We start from the raw sequence: 14,379 nt of genomic DNA, 5'->3' as shown, positions 1-14,379 counted from the left end.
GGGGGGAAAGAAGGGGAAAATTTCTATTTTTGCCTATCTCTACCTTGAGCTTTTCAATTCAAGTGTTATAATTTACAAATATGAGAATTAACATGTTCTAAATAGGACTTCTAAAAAATCCGACTTACTCACCCACTGCCTAACTATGGAGCTGCCAGTTTCCACTGGTCTTCTCCACAAGTTTTTTCAGTGAAAACCAACCCCTGCCCCATGAAATTATCAATCTGCACAATTCTGAACCTGTATCTTTCCCCCAGGCTCAAGAACTGCACTAGATGGCAGCCCCTAGCCACTCTGGCTGCTGAATTCTCAAATTCCTATAAGCAAGGACAGTACCCTATCAATGAAATGGATGGAAAATCTTTTTTTGTTTGTTTTTGTTTTTGTGGAACCGGCGATCGAACTCAGGCCCTTGCGCTTGCCAGGCAAGCACTTATTCTACTGAGCTTTCTCCCCGGCCCCCAGAAAATCTTTCAAATGGAATTGTAAAACCATTCTTTGGAGCGTATTTAAATTTTTTTAAAATCTTTTATTTATTTGGTACAGGGTTTGGCTATGCAGCTTGGACTCATAGTGATCCTCCTGTCTAGGCCTCCCCAGTGCTGGGATTACGGACATTCACCACCACGCCTGGTTTCGGGGCCAGCATGGCATGTAGTACTGGGGACTGAAAAGGACCCTTGTGTTTGCCAGACGGGCATTTAGACAGCAGAGCTATCTTTCCAGCCCCTGGAGTGTATTTATTATTATTATTATTATTTTTTTAATATTTATTTATTTTTATTTATTACATTTATTTATTGTGTATGTGTGTGGCCAGCTCAGCCCACCAGGGGGCGGGTCTGGCTGGCATGTGGTGCTGGGGATCGAACCGCGGTCCCTGTGCTTTGCCAAGCTTGTTTCAAGTAGGTGCTTTAGACCACTGAGCCATCTCTCCAGCCCTGTATTTATTATTGTACTTATCAAAAAAACAGTCTCAGTTCATAATTATACCTCAGATCTTACTTAGAATTTATATAAATCTGAGGAACATTAAGACTAGAGGCTTACCATTTTTACTATATCAGAATACGCTGATTCAACAATTACACCACGATTAGTTGAAACATACTCAACCAGTTCATTCAGTGTTGCTCTTTTAATTTCTTTGCTCTTCAAGTCTGAAACAGAGTCCATGAAATCAAACAGTACACAACACTGCTGCAACTTCTGGCAGAAAAGCTCTTGTTGTTCATTTGAAGTGGCATCTATAAATAAAAAGAGAATTTAGATGTTGCTTTTATATATTAATTTTGTACACATCACTCATAAACATAAAACCTCAGAAGCCTACTGGTAAATTTACCCATCTAATCCTATTATTTAGGGATTTCTACCAGATTCTTCTCATCTAAAAATCAATCATGAAATATTGATTCTATTTAACATATCTGGAATCTCTTCTTATCCTTTCCACACTCATAGCCCCTCATCTAGGCTATAATAATGACATCCTAACTGTTCTCTTGCCTCACCTCAACCACTGTCAATCCTGACTTATCTTTCAAGCTACTGAAAATGATAAAATCTTACTAAAATGAGAACCAGTATGATCATACTCAGTACTTTTTAATGTCCTAAAACTAAGAGGATGAAGCTCAAAGTCCTCTGATTGTATGCCAAGTTAGGAGTCATCGCTCTGCACTTCTGAGCAGCCTCCACCACTCTGGGTAGGCCAGGTTCCTGCAGACTACACACTGCTCCCTCTGCCCGGAGTGCCCTTCCTCCCACATCTCATCCTGGGAGCTCTGAGCACTTACTGAACTTCAGCATCAAGTGCTTTCCCAGAAACTTTCCTTAGAGTGCTGCAGCTAAACTGGCTGGTTAATCTGCTTTTACAGACAAGTATTTGAGATGTGCATCTCTGTGCTGTGTATCGCGAATGTGTCCTTTGCAGCAACTACACTCTCCGTATCTACCACACTTAGAGACTGCGGCTCCTGACGGCAGGACCCAAGATTATTTCTCTCTCTCTCCTCTCGTAGTGTCTAGCACACTGCCTGGTATGTAACAGGCACTCAATAAATGTTTATTGTTTTACCTACTGCTTATTACAGAAATATGAGCACAATTTTAATTTGCTTCAAACAAATGTATGACATTTTGTTTCTAACATTCAAACAGTAACAATTTTAATCTGAGCCTTCAAATTTATAAACAAGGGCCTTGAATTAGCTTAATTACCTAAATTTCTTACTACACTACTGAGATTAAATTTTTTTTTTTTTTTCTTTTTTTTGGAACCAGGGATTGAATTTAGGCCCTTGCGCTTGCCAGGGAAGCACTTACTCTGCTGAGCCATCTCCCCAGCCCTCTGAGATTAAATTTTTTTTAAAAAAATTTTTAACCACACATTTTCAAGTTTACCCTATGCACAACTATTCTTTCTCTAAAATGAGTATCTACTTGCTCAATATACACAGATAAAAATCTTCATGAAGATGATTACCCAATCTATAGTTTTTAATTTCTCAGAAAGGAAACTAGTAAGATAACTGCAGTTACATTTAGGTTGTTGCCTCAGGCTGACTTAGACAAGGTGTAGCTTTATAAAGCGCCACAGAACAGCTTTCTACACCCCCTCATACAAAGTCAGAATACAAGTGCAGCACAATTGTTTCACTGCTCACTTTTACTATACAGTAATTTAAAACATGCTTTAAAAAAAAAAAAAAAAACAAAAACAAAACAAAACAAAAGCTCTTGGTATATTATAAAGAACTGCATAATTCCTTGAAAGAACTACAATTCTTGAGGTAAAAATACAGGCTTTAAATAATTTTGAATTTTCCGCAGCCCATCTGTGGCTGTGCCAGTAAAAACTTGGGCGAAAGCTCTCTACTTATTAAAAAAAATAAAAAAAAAACAAAAAACTTGTGCAACATTATCTTTCAAACCCCACAGTGGCCCGCTGGTACATGAAGGCTGAGGTCTACTCTCCTAAGACTGGTCCTCAGAGTCCCTGTAATACTGATTAAGGTACATGACATTTTTTACTACTTTTGTGATACAAGTTTTTGACTTAAGAGTCACCTTCTATGAGTTATTCTCAAGTGGGAATACTTTCAAGATTCCTTTTTTAAAAGGACCTATGTGTTAGCGCCATAAACAGACATCTTTGCCTCAGCATTTGAGGTGAGAATGAAGCATCATTTGATGCACATACACATAACCCTGTCCTGCATTCGTATGACCAGTCATTTCAAACTGATCTGCTCACCCTCTGCTAAAGCAGCTGGGTTTTTTTTTTTTTTTTTTTTTTTTTTTTCTTCATTTTTTTAGTAAGGATCTACAGGGTCTCACTACATAGAACAGACTCACAGTGATCCACCTTTGTTCAGCCTCCCAAAGAGCTGGGATTTCAGGCACACACCACCACTCCCAGTCTCAATAGCCATCTCAGCACATCCCGGAGGCAGGCCAGGGATTGAACCCTGGCCTCTGTGTCTATTTGGCCGGCCCATGCAGCTGTCTTTCAAATGGCCCTTTCTTCAGCCCTCTGGAGTTTTTACACTTAAAGTTAAAAGTCACATGCATTTAATTTCAATTTATAAATATCTTATAATATTAGTACCTAGCTGATTTCAACCAATATGATATGATCTTCTTCGTATGGATACTTAGTTTGAAAAACCAGAGAAAGGGTACTCCTGCTTTTTTAAAGTTTCCTAGTCATGTTACATGTTTTATTTAAAAGGATGTTTCTTTTTCTGGGCACCCTAACTCTTGGGTCTTCTCCAGGTATAAATTAATGTTTTATATAGGTTCTTTATTCAGCAATTCATTTCTTAGCCTAAAGATTTAAAATTGTTTTTTTTCTCTAAGAACTATATGTCAGCATTAATCTAATTCATAGATTGGACAGATCACATATACACTTCTCCCAAACATTAGGAATATACAGAAAGCAGTTGACATTTCAACTTTTTTGGCTCTGGGTTAAAATAGGAGTTTCCAATTCTAGTTAGATTTTGGTATTATATAATAGAAAAAAAAAAAAAAACTTTCCCTATCTAACCTTTCCAATAAGTATATAATCTTTTTTTTTCTTTTTTGGTGGAACTGGGGATTGAACCCAGGCCCTTGCGCTTGTCAGGGAAGCGCTTACTCCACTGAGCCATCACCCCGGCCCCTCAATAAGTATATAATCTCTCCTGGGCAGTCTGCTGTGCTGCATGATAAAACACTACACTATCACCTGCACTGCTCCATGACAAAGCCAGCCTGGTCTGTTGTTACTTCCTACTCTGATGCATGCATACAACCTTTTGGTCACTGCAGTGCCCGCCAGCTTTCCTTACATTGCTCTCCCTCGTGGGCCCTTACTCTTATCCAGTGGCAATACGCTCTAAGTGCTTTATATGTACTCATTTAGTTAACTCTCACAACGCTTTGAAATGGATTTGAAAAATGGTTATTTCCTACCCTCAACAGGTTGAAGGTAGCTTGAGAAGAGAAGATGAAAACATATAAAGATAATTCTATCAGGCAAATGCCAAAAATATTATTACATAACATATATACGATGAATATGTGTATATTTTCACACAATCTGGAATCAAACACATTGTTTGAGAATATTTACAAGATTAAATAGAAAAATCTGAAATCAAATCAGAATTAGTTACAAGCAAAAAAGTGAAAGTTATTACAAAGTATCTGACTGCTATATTTAAGAGGGAAGGAGAAGAGGAAGGAGAAAGGAGAAAAAAAAAATACATCTTTGTATTTTAAAGTGTGAGTTGCAAATGACTGGTATACAGTAAAACCATTTCAATGGGTAAGAACTACATTTTAGAAGAAACCAACCATGTATGTGTGTTATTTCATTGAACTGTATATAGGTATAAAGTTATGAAGTAAAACGTGCTTCATACTATAGTTTATAGCCAAGAATAAAGTTTAAAAGCCACTGCTCTACAATATATAACATACTACACGGGCTGGGGCAAAGGACGGTGGAACACTTGCCTAGCATGTGTGAGGCCCCATGTTCTACCCCTACAACTTCAAATAAAAGTATAGTACTACAAGATTCCATACTATATAGTTTGCATAAGATCACAAAACAAATTTGAAATCAAGCTGGGACTTGGACAATCTAAATGCAAGAATAGTAAGAATACTATCTTTGAAATAGCAAATATTTTTTGAAAAGCTGTATTCTAAATCCTTATCCAGGGCCAAGGAGATGGCTCAGTAGAATAAGCGCTTGCCTGGCAAGCACAAGGACCTGAGTTCAATCCCCGGTTGGGGTGGGGGGAGCGCCTTATCCACTTAGTGCATATTGCATATTAGTGACAAATTATCTCTTCCCTTTCTCTCTAAAATGATAGTAGATAAGAAAAAGATATAGTGCACCTGTAATCCCAGCTCTTGAGAGGCTGTAAACAGGTGGATCACTACAAGTCCAATCTAGTAGTGAGACCCTGAACACCCTGTAGAGCTTTCCCTAAAAATACAAAAAAAAGATATTAAACCCACAGTAACAAAGAATATTTATTTATTTATTTTTTTGGCGGAACCAGGGATTGAACTCAGGTCCTTTCGCTTGCCAGGCAAGTGCTTATTCCACTGAGCTATCTCCCCAGCCCTGTAACAAAGAATAGAACAAGCAAATTTCTAGAAAACTCAAAGGAGAAATAACTGAGAAAACCACGACAAAGAGCCACATGCTGGAATAAGCAAAAAGGCAATTACAAAGGTTCTAACTAGAGTTCAAGATTTTTTTTTTTTTTTTTTTTTTTTGGTCTCACTGTGTAGCCCAGGCCTCAAACTCACAAGGATTTTTTTTGCAGAACCGGGGATTGAACTCAGATCCTTGCATTTGCCAGTCAAGCACTTATCCTACTGAGCCATCTCCCCGGCCCCATAGAGTTCAAGATTAAGCAACACCTAATGAAATAGAGGAAGGAATTAAGACATGAGCTAAAATACATGGATTAAATGAAACTCTGCATATACTCAACATTCTTCTGCTTTTCAGTGAATTTGGTACACAGTCTTACTACACAGCTTGGACTCCTAGGGGGTCCTCCTGTTTTCAATGTCCCCAGTGCTGGGATTATAGGCGTGTGCCACTACGTCTAGGGATGGGGCCCACATGGCATGTGGTGCCAGGGATTGAACCCCGGTCCCTGCGCTTGCGTAAGTAGACACTTAGTCCACTAAGCTATCTCAGTGGTTGTTTTTTTTTTTTTTTTTTGAGACAGGGTCTCGCTATGCAGTTCAGGCTGACCTTGGGCTCACTTTGTAGCCCAGGCTGGTCTCAACTAGCAATGATCCTCCTGCCTCAGCCTCCCAAGTGCTGAGATTACAGGCCTGTACCACCACGCCCAGCTCAACAGTCATTCACGCTCTAGGTGAAAAACAATAGACTTCTTTTCTAAATTGAAGAGTCCTAGAGAAAGACTCATATATTCTAGCTTTAAACTAGTTACACACCCAAATACTCTAAGTATAACTAGTTATCCCAACTCAAAAAATGATTTTCTCTTTACTCACACATATTAATGGAAGACAAAAAAGATCAACAGATACTCAAGGAATGCCTATAACAACAACTATAATTGGTCCAAAGGGACAATTTAGCACATCACTGTGAAAATTCAGATATCCAGGAGAAGACTACCTGTTCTTGTTTCAGTCTAGCTTGGTTATTCTCCAGACCTTACTTTTCTGGGTTGAGTTCCCAATGCCAAATTCCTACATGACTCACAGGGCTAGATTGTAAAAGTGAAGAACCTGACTTCCAAACTGGTTCTCCTCCTGGAAAGATGAAAAATCACAAAGTCTTCAAACATCACAGAATAGCAGAAGAATGCAACTGAGTATACGGCTGAGTATACAGTACTCTTCCTATATCACTGTTTGTTTTCTGAGATTTTACTACAGTCACTATGGTTCAAAAATATTAAGTGGAAAATTAAAAAAATAATTCTAAGTTTTAAATTGCTCACTGTTTTTTGTTTTGTGTTTTTTTTTTTTTTTTCCTGGATGGCCTCCAGGCAGGTCTGTTTTGGCTTGAGGATCAAACCACAGCATCCTGAGCCTGACTGCTTTGTTTAAGTAGGCACTTAAACAACTGAGCTAATGGGCAGGCCCCCTGCTCACTGTTCTTACTGTAAGGACATTTCCTGTTGAAATGTGAACTGACCCTTTATCCAGGGATATACACAGTGTGCTACTTGTAATCATTTAGCGGTCATTCGGTTACTTTAGTGCTTGTTTTCTATAATACTTCATAATGGCACCAAACAGAAGTATTGAGGCTAACAATTCAGACATGCCAAAGAGATACAGTGGCTCTGCAATAGAAAATAGGAAGTCCTCAACTTAAGGAAAAAAAGAAAAAAAACATTCCGAAATTGCTAAGATCTAAAATAAAAACAAATGTACTCATGAAATTGTGAAGAGAAAGCAATTTGGCCTAGTTTTGCTGTTGTATTTCAAACTAAAAGTTATAGCCACAGTGTTGATTAAGTGATGGAGACCATTATGAAGCAGCTCTGAGCAGGATTTACATTAACCAATTGGCTTTTCATGTTTATGTGTGTTTGCCCAAGGCCCAGGGCAAGACTCATACTAAGTGGACCTGTGTGAGTCACTGGGCCCCACTGAGGCCCGTGAAGGTGGGTGAAGCCAGGAAGCCTCCAAGGACAAGACAAGGCCTCGGCTAAGGACCCTGGCTCCATAAGTAATTAGCTGACGACTGTAGCTGCAGGCATCGCACTGGGGAAGGCTTTCCTGGAGGGAACAAATTCACTATGCAGAGAAGTCGTTGAAGGGACTCCAGGTCATCCCCAGATTCCTGCATCTTCATCAGTATTAGCTCCCCCTTGTCTGATTAATATAACAAACAGGGCTGCCTGGAAGTTCTTAGTCTTAACCCAAAGAATCATGATCTGTGAGAAGGTTTGGATCCTCCTGGAGCCCTGAAATCATTTTATTTGTCTCATTTATTTAAGTCTTCTTCTTCATTCATTTGGGAGACTGCAGGCCTGATCAGCTCACAATAACTAGGGGATAATATTAATGTGAAAGGTAAATATTTAAGATAGAAAAGGCATTACATTTGTAGATGGAAGATACAAACAGAAAATGTGCTCCTACTGAAAGCAATGTGTTGCACTAGAAAGCACTGTACCTAATTTATAAATTCAGCTTTGTAATAGGTATACATAGCAAAAGACACAGTATATATAGCATCTGGTACTACCCACAGTTTCAGGCATCCACCTAGGGGTCTTAAAACATTCTTCAGGGATAAGAGAGCCCTGGCTGTCTCAGTTACTTTTCTCATTGCTGAGGCAAAATGTTAGATTCCAATTAAAGGATGAAAATTTCAATTCACAGTTTGTAGGGATTTTAGTCCATTGTTGCCTGGAGTCAAGGAAGGGTGGCAGAGCACAGTGGCAACACAGAGGAGAAAGAGGATGGCAGGCAGAAAGCACAGCAGCCAGCAGCCAGCCTGCTTTCCCTTTATCCCATCTGGGTTACCAGCCTTTTGGGTGATGCCACCCAGAACCATGCTAATGACAACCAATAGACGAATTGAGTTCCGTACACCTTTAATTCCAGTATCACATGTCCCAGATGCGGCCAGCTCTGAGAAGCCCCACCTAAAAGTGTGTGAGGCTTTGGGGGAACATCTGGACACAAGCTGTAACATCTAGACACAAGCTATACACACTAACTCACACTATAGTAGCATACTTCTTAAGAATATTTTGAAGCAAATTAGAAACTAGAAAAATCTTTCCAAGAAACTGCATTTTCTGGTGTTAGCTTATAAAACCTAATAAAGAAGAATACCACTAAATTAAAATGTCTTTAAGACAAGTCTGGTTCCTCCCACACCGTGTAAATTAAATCTGACTATAGAAATGTCATGGAAAATGAAAACTCATTCTCAACCACATGCTAGTTCATCCTCAAAAGAGAGAAGCCAGTTTTTCCTAGTGTTCGGGATGAATTCTGAGCATCTGGAGTCTATTCTTCCATCTTATAGACTTGGATATACTTTTTTTTTTCTATTTTAGGGAAGGGTCTACAGGATGTTCAGGGTCTCATTACTAGACCGGACTCATAGCGATCTGCCTGTTTATAGTCCCCCAAGAACTGGGATTATAGTCTCAATTGCCATCTCAGCACGCTCAGGAGGCGGGGCTGGCACAGCAGGCCTGGGGATTGAACCCCCCCGGCCCTCAAGCAGGCGCTTTAATCCGTTGAGCTATTTGGCCGGCCCCCCGATATGCTTTTTAATCATGTTTAAATATAAATTAGCCAAGACCATAAGAAAATATTGACTTAATTTTTAGAAATTATTCCCCCATGTATTATATTAAGATATTCTAACTATGTGTTCCTGTAAGTGGAAAGGTCAAATCATTTTCAGAATGATGCCTGGTGTATGCAATTTCTACTGTTCAATAACAAGTTACCTTTAAAATTCAGAGGCTTAAAATAATAATTATCATCTCATTTTTGGAGAGGTGTCAAGAATTCAGACAGGACAACAGCATGGAGAGCTTGTCTCAGTTTTATGATGTGGAGGCCTCAACTAAAAAATTAGAAAGCCAGGGGCTTCAGTACTATGAAGTCTAAGTTATTTGTATGCCTGGCTGTAGGTTCTAGTTTTTGATACAAGGATTTGGTGAGAGTAATACCAAAACCTCTATATTACCCCTCTTGGTGATCTAACCTTCCTTATAATACGGTCACTGGGTTTTAAGGCAAGTAATCCAAGCAGCATAACAAAAGCAAGAATCATATGAAGAAAATTATAAAAACCTTCATGAAATAAAGACATAAACAGAGATGTACCATATTCATGGATGGGAAGACTCTACATCATCACCTGTCAATCTATGTAAGGAATGAAATTTGGATCTAATTCTTAACCTGATATTCTGCTGGCATCAAAGAACTATTAAAAATTCACTTGGAAAGATAAATAGCCAAGAACAGCACAGATGACTGTTAAGATTAGAAATGTCACTTTACCACATTAAATAATTAAAACTTGGTGGTCTTGTGTAAGAATGAGCAAAAAAGACCACTGAGAGGAAAATAAGGCACTCTGAAATAAACCACTGTATGTATAAAGAAGGCTATTATATAACAGAGATTTTACCTTCCGCCACCGCAACCACTGAAAAAGAGTAGCCATGGCCCTCCGCTATCCCATGGCCATGGGCCTCAACAAGGGTCACAAGGTAACTAAGAATGTGAGCAAACTGAGGCACAGCTGCCGCCGCGGACATCTCACCAAACACACCAAGTTCTTGCGGGACATGATCCTGGAGGTGTGCGGCTTTGCCCCCTACGAGCGGCGCTATGGAGCTGCTCAAGGTCTCCAAGGACAAGCGCGCCCTCAAGTTCATCAAGAAAAGGGTGGGGACGCACATCCGTGCCAAGAGGAAGCGTGAGGAGCTGAGCAACGTGCTGGCCGCCATGAGGAATGCAGCTGCCAAGAAGGTCCGAGCCCCTCCTTAATAAAGCTTTGCAGAAAGTTAAAAACAAAAACAAAAATTGCAGAAAGTTAAAAACAAAAACAAAAACAAAAAACAGAGATGTAAAAAAAAAAAAAAAAAAGTAGAAAAAAAAAATTTAAACAGGGCCGGGGAGATGGCTCAATAGAATAAGCACTTCCCAGGCAAGCGTAAGGGCCTGAGTTCAATCCCCAGTTCCACACACACACACAAAAAAAAAAAAAAAAAAAAAAAAAAAAGAAAAGAAAAGAAAAAAAAGAAAAAAAAAATTAAACAATTTATGCTGCCTACTCATATATAAAATTAGATCCTTCCCTCAGGCAGGCAGGCACACACACGCACACACACACACATATTAATTCCAAGAGAACTGAAAAACTAAATGTACACAGGAAAACTGTAAAGCATTTAGTTTTATAAACAGGGGACTGATATCCAGCATATACAAAAGAACACCTAGAGATTAGTAAGAAAAAAAAGCAAATAAAATACACAGGATGGAGCCAGGGAGATGGCTCAGTGGAATAAGCACTTCCCTGGCAAGCGCAAGGTCTTGAGTTCAATCCCTGGTCCCACAAAAAAGAAAAAACAAAATATATTAAAAAAAAAACAACCCACAATGATAAGCAGGGAGATGTAAACATACATAAACAGTATGTATAAGTCTTATGTACAAAATGTCATACATCATTTTATATCTATACCATAAAGATGACAAAGGAGTTTGAATCTAGATTTCCCACAGTAAACTACTAAAATCTGGACAAAATGTAATAATCTATTATTCTAAAATGGGGAGAAACAGGGAGTTCAGGATCGTAATGGCTAAGAGAAGAGAAAACAGTGAGTCAATAATCAGACCCCATTACTTATCTAGTGGCACTTTCCACAGAGAACAACACAAGCCCCCAAAGACCAAGCAACTTCACTGAGCTAAAAAGACCTCAGATGTCATGGGTTCTGAGGCAACTGGGATTTGTAAAGAAAAGTACTAAAGTGAAGAGAACCAACACAGGAGATCAGGAATGGCAAAACTGGCTGGGGTAGAAGGTATAAACTGTTTGTTTTTTAATTTTTTTTTACATTTATTTATTATGTGTGTGTGTGTGTGTGTGTGTGTGTGTGTGGCCAGCTCAGCCCACCAGGGGGCGGGGCCGGCTGGCATGTGGTGCTGGGGGATTGAACCGTGGTCCCTGTGGTTTGCTAAGCTTGTTCCAAGTAGGTGCTTTAGACCACTGAGCCATCTCACCAGCCCCAAGTATAAACTGTTAATTACAAAATCCCAGGACACTGGGGCTCCAGTGGTACAACTGGTTAGTGCGCAGTGCTTACATAAAACTCCAGGACACACGGCACAGAATGATGCCCAAAGCCCTGCACCTGGACTCCTCACAGGAGCTTGAGCAGATGGGCCTGATACCTGACATCCAGGGTGGCCTGGACCTGACATCAGCCTGAGGAGTGGGTAATACAAAAAGGATTTGTCCATGTTGAGTTTCTGTCTCTTTTGCTCTCACATTGTGGGGTGTACAATACTTCTTTTCCTACTTTTACTTGCCCCAAACTTATTCTGCAGAGCCTTTACTACCTTTAATAAAACTCTGCTATCATTTGTGCTATCTTGACCAATTCTTTACTCAGGACAAAAAGAACCTAGAAACTACCTTCAGAAGGACCCTCCAGCACCCCAAAACCGCGTAACAGAACTATACAGAAAAAAAAAAAACAAGTTGAATTTGCTTATATTGAACTGATATGATTTTTTTTCATTCTAGTCACGTAGTGAGTTATTTTTAATGTAAAATAGCCCTGTAGTCCTAGCATAAATCTCAAAATGATAATGATGTACAGTCTCATCCTATTGACATATTTTGCTATTCAATTTAGTTTCTATATGATTTAGAAATCTATATCCATAAAGAACATGCCTATAACTTTCTTTCTTTCTTTCTTTCTTTCTTTCTTTCTTTCTTTCTTTCTTTCTTTCTTTTTTGCAGTATTGGGGATTGAACTCAGGACCTTGAGCTTGCCAGGCAAGTGCCGATTCTACTGAGCTATATCCCAGGCCCCTATAATTTTCTTTACTGTTTATATCCTTGTCGGGGTTTTACTTACGATGAATTAAACACATTAACTATTCCAATGTTTGTTTCTTCTTGTGTCAGTTTTAGAATGCTGTTTATTTCAAGGGATTTTCCCATTTCCTCTAAGATTTAGTATTTATTTGCATGACTATGTGTATTTGGAAACTGTGAATTTCTAGATACGGTAAGGTACTAATGATTATTATGAAACAAGTTACAAATGTTGTGGAGGGGAGCAAATTTCCAACAAGACAGAAAGGAGCTCCACAGACTTGCTCCCCAGGGAAACTGTTTAAAGCAGCCTCTGGAAATAGTACCTAGGGCAAACTGCAAACAAGAAAACATCTATTCAAGACAATCTATGATAATCTAGTAACAGTGAGAGTATATGGTATATGAAGCAAAGTGGCTCATTTCCCTTTGGCTTTAGCTGGGTAGCCTACATGCCTAAGAGGTAAATCCAAGAATAAAAAGGGATCCCTCTTCTTTCATCTCCCTTTCATCAAGTGAGGAGCAGATCTTGGCATTCCTCATCCTATCCATAGTTACCTGTTACCGTGACTAACAAAGTTCTAGGCAAAGGCCAGCAAGAGGTAGGGTTTTCCCTTCCTTTGGCATATTTCCACATGTGGGACACAGGTGCGCAACACCATTGAGAACTGTGGGCTGCAATTACCCCAGCCCTGAAAAGTCCAAAAGACCTCAGGCTATTGCTATCCTTCATCCCCCATAAACAACTCATCTTTTCCTAAAGGAACTGAACTTTATTTGCCACAAAGCACAAACAAGTTCAAGTCTAAAGATGTTCTAACAAGCGGCAAAGATCATAGTGAAAGAGAATGACGAGATTTCCAGATTCAATGAGGATATAGACTCAACTAACTGTAGGTCAACTGGATGGAGATGCAGGAAAAGCAACAACTTGCAGGAGCCCTCCGGTGTCAGAACAAAGAACAAATACTAACCTTAGGAGCTACTCCTGCAAAGCCTAAATTTGATCGGATCAGTCAACAGAACAAGTTGTGCCCCAGAGCACTGCTGAAAACAACTGTCAGCTGGAGAACAGAGGAACTTAACACTTGGGATTGTAGTCAGAAAAAGACAACAAACCCTGCCAAACCACCACTGTCATCCTAGGGGACCTGGGGGGCATAGCCCAAGCTTTGCCTCTGAGGAATGTCACCCACTCACTGAACAAATAAGTGACAAAAATAAGCCTCAAAGAGTAGGATCATTATCCAGCATTGCTACAATGTATTACTTAAGATTTCTAGTTTACAAGCTATACACAAAAATGTAAGAGAAGCATAGCATGGCCAAAAGTTCAGAAAGAGGAGGGGAAAAAGGGCAAGGAAAACTGCCTGTGAGAGCGACCTAATGTAGGATTTAACAGACTAGGACTTCAAGGCAGTCATTATAGGTATGTCAAAACGAAAAATAAAACCATCATTCAAGAAGAAAGATATGAGAACAATGTTAAATAGGACATCAATAAAGAGAATTTATAAAAAAAATCAAAGTGCAGTATATAGTACAATATTCTGTCAAAAAATGAAGTACTTACATGTTGAAACATGGAGGAACCCTGAAAATATCATTGAGTACAATAGTTATACACATCTAGAAATATATTAAAAGCTACTAAACTATATAGTTTACAGGGGTGGACTATAGGTATGAGAATTACATCTCAATAAAACTTCTAAAAAATGTAGTCCCGTCCTGGCTTCTAAAATACTTTCAGGGCTGGTGAGATGGCTCAG

At 39.2% G+C, this 14,379-nt stretch overlaps 1 protein-coding gene across 1 annotated transcript in view; it reads right to left on the bottom strand.

Moving 5' to 3' along the window:
• Positions 1-14,379, bottom strand: part of Ppp2r5a (protein phosphatase 2 regulatory subunit B'alpha) — a 55,771-nt gene that overhangs the window by 22,521 nt on the left and 18,871 nt on the right. The window contains exon 2 of the mRNA XM_004626852.3: positions 1,051-1,247. Within this exon, the coding sequence (XP_004626909.1) occupies positions 1,051-1,247 (197 nt within the window). The remainder of the gene's footprint in view (positions 1-1,050; positions 1,248-14,379) is intronic.

This window comes from Octodon degus, unplaced genomic scaffold (assembly GCF_000260255.1).
Source record: "Octodon degus isolate 3935 unplaced genomic scaffold, OctDeg1.0 scaffold00017, whole genome shotgun sequence".
NCBI classification, from domain to species: domain Eukaryota; kingdom Metazoa; phylum Chordata; class Mammalia; order Rodentia; family Octodontidae; genus Octodon; species Octodon degus.
This window is presented reverse-complemented; position numbering and strand designations above follow the sequence as displayed.